This window comes from Cornus florida, unplaced genomic scaffold (genome assembly GCF_030987335.1).
Source record: "Cornus florida cultivar Cherokee Brave unplaced genomic scaffold, ASM3098733v1 CherokeeBrave_3.0.0_Hap2_Chr06, whole genome shotgun sequence".
Lineage (NCBI taxonomy): Eukaryota > Viridiplantae > Streptophyta > Magnoliopsida > Cornales > Cornaceae > Cornus > Cornus florida.
Genome location: NW_026775576.1, coordinates 90,913,837 through 90,921,263, shown reverse-complemented (window position 1 = coordinate 90,921,263; position 7,427 = coordinate 90,913,837). Strand labels below are relative to the sequence as shown.

The window sequence follows — 7,427 nt, the reverse complement described above, 5'->3', positions numbered from 1 at the left end:
AATATACAGAATCTTACAATTTCATAAATGTCTGTCTCTCTATCTCTTTTATTTAACAGAAACAATTTTGTCATCTGCTGTTACACTCTAAAATTTTTTGTTAGATAAAACTATCAGTATCAGTGTAGCTGATTAGAGTGAGAGATTGTTGGATTTGTGAAGATAGCCGACAGGTTTGATGGAGGTTTTAGCCACGTTACTTGTAGTCACAAGATAGGTACAACGTGTTCCCCACTTCTGTGCTCTCTTATTTGAAAAATGTGGTTGGTGAAGAAGATTAAGCATTGGTTGTCAATTTTTTTTTGGTTAAAATGTTGGCCATGGTTAATTTAGTCACCAAATTGGTGCAATCTTGTCTCAACTTGATCCATCTTTTCAAAAAGTAGGTGAGATGCTACCCCTTTGATTTGTCATGCCACCTGCCCTTTTTTTATTTGTTTTTGATCCTTTCATTGATCTTGATTGTTTTCTTTTATCAGAAAATTAAAGCAATTTTTATATATATTAATAAAATGTCACTCACACTTGTCAACTAAAACGAGTAGCTCAATTGTGCAATATCCACCGTTGGATTGCTTTTAAATTCTCGTATTGTTGAAATCAAACGGCCATAAACTGTTGACATGAATTACCAACATACAAAGTTTTTTCCTAGATGTGGCAAATATTGGATCACAGCTATATCCCATGCTCATTGGATGGTCCATTTGAGTGGAACACTTTACTCATATGGTGGTATTATCCAATTCCTTTCCCAATCTACATTGTCTCTCCTTCAGCAATTTATATATATATATATATATATATATATATATAAATATTTTCTTATAATGGTTGAAGTTAATTAAGAAGTCCAAACTGATTGGATTAGGAAAACTTTTCATCAATTTTTTGGAGCTTAAAAGTGGCACTAGTAGCAACCATGGGATTCACTAAATGTAACGAAAGTCACGATTGTTATTAACATTTTTTGAACGATTATTCTTCAATAACGGTCACGTCTTAGAGACAAGCACATTATTTGTAGTCAAGAGGGAATCATCATGGTGGGACAAATTATCATGAGAGAGCGACAAAGGGTCAAGTGAATTACAAGAAATTATTAAAAAAAATTATGATTTTTGAGGAGAAGAAAAGTAATTGCTTTTTAGATTTAAGTAACTCCAAATGAAGGAAAGAAATCGCAATGTTACATCCAACATCATGTATAGAATGGCCCCACTCACCCACTAATATTGATACCGCACCATAAAACATATGAGCCCTAAATTACTTCATAAACTTTTAAGGTTGGTGTAGTTATGAAGTAATATTTTCTTTCAGTTTTTTTTTTATTTTATTATTATTATTTTTTTCGCACTTTTCTTCTAGAGATAAAGTTATACAAAGTGTTAGTGCTAAATAAATTCTTTGGTGACCGCAAAAGTTAAGTCTATGACTCAATAACAGTTTATTTCAGTAACTTATTTTCTCCAGTGGGGTTCAAGTAATTAATTTACATTTATAGCTAAAATATTATAAGTGGGGTCCACAAATTGTTTTCCACTAGACACTGTTAGGCAAGATCATGAAAATAGACGAATTGTTTAGCGTGAGATGGTTGTTTCTATCCTTCTAGAATTAATCAAGTTTGTTCTTTAATTTGTTAGGCCTTAAGTCCCCCACTTGCGAGAGTTTATGCCACTCGTAAGACTGTTCGCAAAAGCTGCACGTAATAGTTGTCATGGGCCTTAAGTTTTGTGCGCAGCGAGATAGCTCGTGTGACATCTCTTGTAAGATTCAGTCTACACGATTTTTACATTAAGATTATATGTTAATTGATTATGGCCTGTGTTGGCCCTCATTAAGGGAACAGTTCTAGTTTCCGACCAATATGGCCTCATGTTATCATATGAAACCTGTACGCTCCTTCTCTGTAACAATTCCAGTCAAGTACTTCCGCCTACCAACAAACATGAGTGTCGTTCTTGCACCCCACTGTCGTACAAGGCTTTGCCCTTGTAACAAACTGCCCCACCCAACCTTGTGACGGGTTTAGTAGAGTATCTATAAGTATTTCATCACACATTCACAGTCCACACGGATTTAATAAGCTAACCCGATTTAGACCATAAACTTAACCCGATTTAGATCAAGTCACATTTTAATTAACAAATTTAAACTGACTAGCATATTAAATTTATTTCTACTCGAGTAATATAGAATTATAGATGTGGCACTCTCATGATAAATTTCGCTTAAATTATAAAAGTGGTTTGAAAAGGCATATACAATTTGCTTGTGCTACTTATTTTGTATTAAGAAAAACCTTTACATTGATTGGTTAAGCCATAACTACTCTGGTTGCTTAATTCCAAAACTAATTCAACAAAACAAACATATTATAAGTTCTCCAAAATTGATCCTTAACCTAATTGAAAGACCACGCAATTGTCAACTAGTAAAGTGTTATTGACTTTTCCACCCTTAAATGCTCATCATATCTCAAAAATTTCCAGACCAAAATCGCCATGCTTACGTTTCCAAGTACGAATTTTAGATTAATCTATAAAATGTGATTCTATTTGTGAGAGATAATGTTATTTTGATTTCAGTTTATGTTATTTTCTTTACATCGAGATCTGTCATCTTCCTCGCATCAAAAGATCGAAATTGTCAAATTATTGAATTATAAATCAAACTTGCACCAGTTTATAAAAACACACAAAAAAAAAAAAAAAAAAAAAAAAAAAACGATTATTTGATTCCAATCATTTCGTTTCTAACCGTTCAAATTATTATTATTATTATTATTTTTGCTTCAGATCCAAAATAGAAGAGTTGAGTAATTAAAAATTGCAAAGGTTGGAAATTTTTTAAATAAAAATTAATATTTGTGAACAAGACAGTCTCTACTCTAAATCATTTTCCTAATTAAAAGTGAATAAAATGCTCAAGAAAATGTGTGTGAGAGAGGGGGGCTCTCATTTTCCTAGTAAAAGTGAATAAAATGGTCTAGAAAGTGTGTGTGTGTGAGAGAGAGAGAGAGAGAGGGGGAGGCCGGCTAATGTCAAGTGATCAGGTTGGTGCAGGTGGGCCCTGTGTAGGGTGCAACCAGACGGTTGGTGAGAGTGAAAAGCACCATATATACCACCTCACACCATTGGACCACATTGTCACCCCCAAACCTCTTCTTCTTCCTTCAACTTTTCTTTTTTCAAACCAAAAGCAAACTAAAATCAATATATCAAAATGGGTTCAACCAGCGAATCAGAGGAGTTGGAGGCTTGCATGTTCGCCATGCAACTGGCTAGTGCTTCTGTACTGCCCATGGTCCTGAAATCGGCCATAGAGCTCGACCTTCTTGAGACCATGGCTAAGGCCGGTCCAGGTGCATATGTGTCTCCTAAGGAGCTTGCGGCTCAGCTCCCGACCAAGAACCCCGATGCACCGGTCATGCTAGACCGGATTCTCCGACTTCTTGCGAGCTACTCTGTTCTCAATTGTACTGTCCATGACCTGCCCGACGGTCGTGTTGAGAGGCTCTACGGTCTCGCGCCGGTTTGCAAGTTCTTGACCAGAAACGCTGATGGTGTGTCCATGGCACCTCTTGTGCTCATGAATCAAGATAAAGTCCTCATGGAGAGCTGGTATGTCATTCTCTCTCTCTCTCTCTCTGAGTTATTTTATATATGGTTGTTGGTAATATCGGTCTGGTCGCGAGAGTAACGAATTTTGACAAAATCAAATTTAATCAAGATTTTTGTTACTCTGATTTTAGTGGGTAAACATGGCTATGTCCAGAAGGGAATGTAAGTCTTTCATATTACATGGCTAATATATAGACCATTGTAGGGACTCACCACATACTATGATATGGTATGACTTGAAATGAATAAAGAAAAATAAATTAACCACAAGGGCAAATATGTAAGTTTACACACACGAAAGGATATAAAATTGTGACAGTAGCGGTGGGATAACTAATGAATAAAATAATCGTTATTATGAAGAGTAGGTATATTACTAGTTAGAGCTGATTAATTTCATTATCTGTTCCTAACTTTTCAAAATGATGCGTAATTTTTTGTGTTTAAAATTTTTGTTGAATGTGCCATGCGTCATTGACTGTCAGCCTTTTTCCACATTTAATTCAATATGAGGTTAGCTCACTTTTTTATTTATAAATATATATTAATATGAGACATTTTGAGTAGTGTAGCTTGTGACTATTTTGCAAAAAAATTGAACTAGTGATATATATATATATATATATTTATTTATTTATTTATTTTTCAAATTTATTGTCATATGTACACATTGTCTTACATTTTGAAAATTATGTAGAGATAGAGATAGAGAGATAATTCAACCCTACTTTATTCTCCGCGTGAAATGGGATTGGTGGTTTTTTAAGGGGTACACAGTGTCAAGATGGTCCAACTGACTTATTATTGTTAATTTCTGTCACATATTGTTAAGACCCACCACTGACTTCACCTACCACCAATTCTTGGTTTTTTTGTCGCTTTAGATTTTGAGCTAATTTTAATATTAATTGCTAATATATTATTAAAACAAAATATATTATTTAATTGCTGCATAAATCGCATCCCAATATAAATGTACTTTTATATTTTCTCCTGTACACAATGTGTGGTTGTTGTCTCGACTCATAAACTTGTAGTACTAGAAAACAGAGATTACACAGATCGACACACATATATAAACATATATACAAATGTACATATGATACATGTGGGTGGACTAAGGATATAGCAACATTGGTTATCTATTGCCTATGCACACGTATATATGTTAACCTAAAAAACAAAAACAAAACAAAAAACAAAAAATACCCATACAAGTCACATGATATGACAGCCTGGGTAGTTGAAGATTCGGTCTGAACACAATACCCATATGAGAACAAGAACAAAAACAAGAATTTGAATTTGAATTTAAATTTGAAAACGAACAACTATTTTGTGTAAAAGATATTAATAAATTATGCTTTTAATAATGTCTTTTAAATTATATTCTCTACATTACATTTTAAATTTTTTTTTTAAATCCAACTTTTTAAAATGATAATTTTAATGTTTTATTTTTATTTTTATTTTATCATATTGGCATTAGTCAAATTTATTCTGGTGGTAATGGTGACGTGATGATTTTATTGTTATAAGTTGGATGCAAAAAGTTAAATTGACAATGTTATTAATGCATTGACTTTTTAATAGAAAAAACTATTTTGCAACAGCTAAAAATAAAAAGGTGGACACGGCAACATGAGAAAGTATAATAGCAAGTCTTTTATCCTCTGGTCATTGAATATTTGTATTTAGTTATCTCTTATTTTATAGTTGACAAAAAAGCATCAATAAATTGAAATTAAACAACTTCAATGTGATGGAGTGATGGGAATATGATATGGAAGTTGATGAACCACAAAGATTGACATAGCTCTGTTGTTTTTGACTGTAGGTATTACTTGAAAGAGGCAGTTCTTGACGGAGGAATTCCATTTAACAAGGCCTATGGAATGACAGCATTCGATTACCACGGCACGGATCCGAGATTCAACAAGGTTTTCAACCAGGGGATGTCTAATCACTCCACCATTACCATGAAAAAACTCCTAGAGACTTACGATGGATTCAAGGGCCTCAAGTCTATCGTTGATGTCGGTGGTGGCACCGGTGCCACCATGAACATGATCGTCTCCAAGTACCCAACCATCAAGGGCATTAACTTTGATTTGCCTCATGTCATCGAAGATGCTCCATCTTATCCCGGTACTCTTAAATATTTTACCATAACATTGCTTTAAAATATTATATATGCATACATTATGGTTTCCAGTATTAGTCACATTCGCGATATCGATTGCGATCGCGGTGTAACAGACTCGAACAAAGTCAGCGTAAATTGGCTGATACGAGTCGCGAATCGGACTTAAAAAATAGTCGCATATCGACAGATATACATATCGGACGATACGGCGAACCGTGACATATATATATATATATATATATATATATTGATGTTTATGCCTTTGTTTGGTCTAAATGCAGGTGTGAAACATGTGGGAGGAGATATGTTTGTTAGCGTACCAAAAGGGGATGCTATTTTTATGAAGGTGAGTTTGATTTCTTAGCAGTCTTTAGTGTACAAATGCATGTATATGACGTGACATAGGGTGTGACACTAAAATGTACCCCTATGTTATTAAGCTTCTCACTTCAAAACTCAAAAAACTTTGTTTGGTTGCTGAGAAAAACAGAATTAGGCGGTTAATGTGCTTATGTTTGTGCTGCTGCAGTGGATATGTCATGATTGGAGTGACGAGCACTGCCTAAAGTTTTTAAAGAAATGCTACGAAGCACTTCCCGACAACGGGAAAGTGATCTTAGCTGAATGCATTCTTCCCGTTGCTCCAGACTCCAGGCTCACTACTAAGAATGTGATCCATATCGATGTGATAATGTTAGCTCATAACCCTGGCGGAAAAGAGAGGACTGAGAAAGAATTCGAGGAATTGGCAAGGGGAGCTGGTTTTGAAGGTTTCCGCGTAATGTGCTCTGCTTACAACACTTATGTCATAGAATTTTTGAAAAAGATTTGAGTGTGTGGGGTTGGGTGTGGATGTGGTGAGTGGTTGTGGGTTTTGTGCTTGTGATAATCTCTGTTCCAAAGTTTGATTTACATTATATGTAACTCTTCACTCGTACACGAGAATAAGAAAAACAAATAAATCCAATCTACATATACCAAATAAAAAAATTTGTTTGCTTAATTTTCTTGGAATGTAGGATAAAAATCCTCACACTATGTAGTGAGATTCCATTTTCTCATTTATTAATGTCGAATCTTAGCAACAAAAAGGGAATAATCCCATTCGTGAAAATGAGGCTTTAGGCTGAAACTTGAAAGTGGAAGGATTCAGACATATATGTATATATAAATATATAATGATGGCCACATATGAGTGCATATAACTTGGTGCCATAAGCACACTTCATGTTGGAAGCAGTGTCTATCCAAATCATGGCCTATATATATCTATATATAATATTGTCGGAAGCACTACAAATGATTACTGTACAATGTAAGTTGGTGTTGGTGGCCAATTTGCAATGCTAGCAAAGGGTGATTATTTGGAGTTGGGATTCAGTGATGGTGTTGTCCAGCTGTGTTTCAATCATCTGTACAACACCTATGTTGTAACTTGTCCAGATGAGGATTCTGGTGCAACTAGACTAAAAATGTTAACCATGTTTGATTAAAAAAATATATAATTGGTGCTTTTGATAATTGGTGCCGTTGCAAAGGCTGTCCAAATTTACAAAACCCAAAGTTTAGTCCGTTGCAAAGGCTGTCCAAATTTATATAATTGGTGCTTTTGATAGAGTCTAGAGAGAAACAATTTCTTCTTGAAGGGCCAA

The 7,427-nt window shown here is 34.6% G+C and overlaps 1 protein-coding gene across 1 annotated transcript; it reads left to right on the top strand.

Annotated features, from left to right (window-relative positions):
• The first annotated feature begins 3,139 nt into the window (after nt 1–3,139).
• On the top strand, nt 3,140–6,778 carry LOC132312822 (caffeic acid 3-O-methyltransferase-like). The gene is made up of 4 exons (XM_059811345.1): nt 3,140–3,629; nt 5,467–5,777; nt 6,057–6,121; nt 6,305–6,778. Exons 1-4 carry the CDS (start codon nt 3,232–3,234, stop codon nt 6,605–6,607), a joined length of 1,077 nt encoding a protein of 358 aa, XP_059667328.1. The 5' UTR covers nt 3,140–3,231; the 3' UTR covers nt 6,608–6,778.
• Nucleotides 6,779–7,427: the final 649 nt, after the last annotated feature.

Excerpts from the sequence above, each read along its gene's own strand:
- LOC132312822 (XM_059811345.1), top strand. The coding sequence starts at position 3,232 with ATGGGTTCAACCAGCGAATCAGAGGAGTTGGAGGCTTGCATGTTCGCC. Across the intron at positions 3,630-5,466 it reads AAAGTCCTCATGGAGAGCTG|GTATTACTTGAAAGAGGCAG; the intron begins GTATGTCATTCT and ends TTTTGACTGTAG. Across the intron at positions 6,122-6,304 it reads GGGATGCTATTTTTATGAAG|TGGATATGTCATGATTGGAG; the intron begins GTGAGTTTGATT and ends GTGCTGCTGCAG.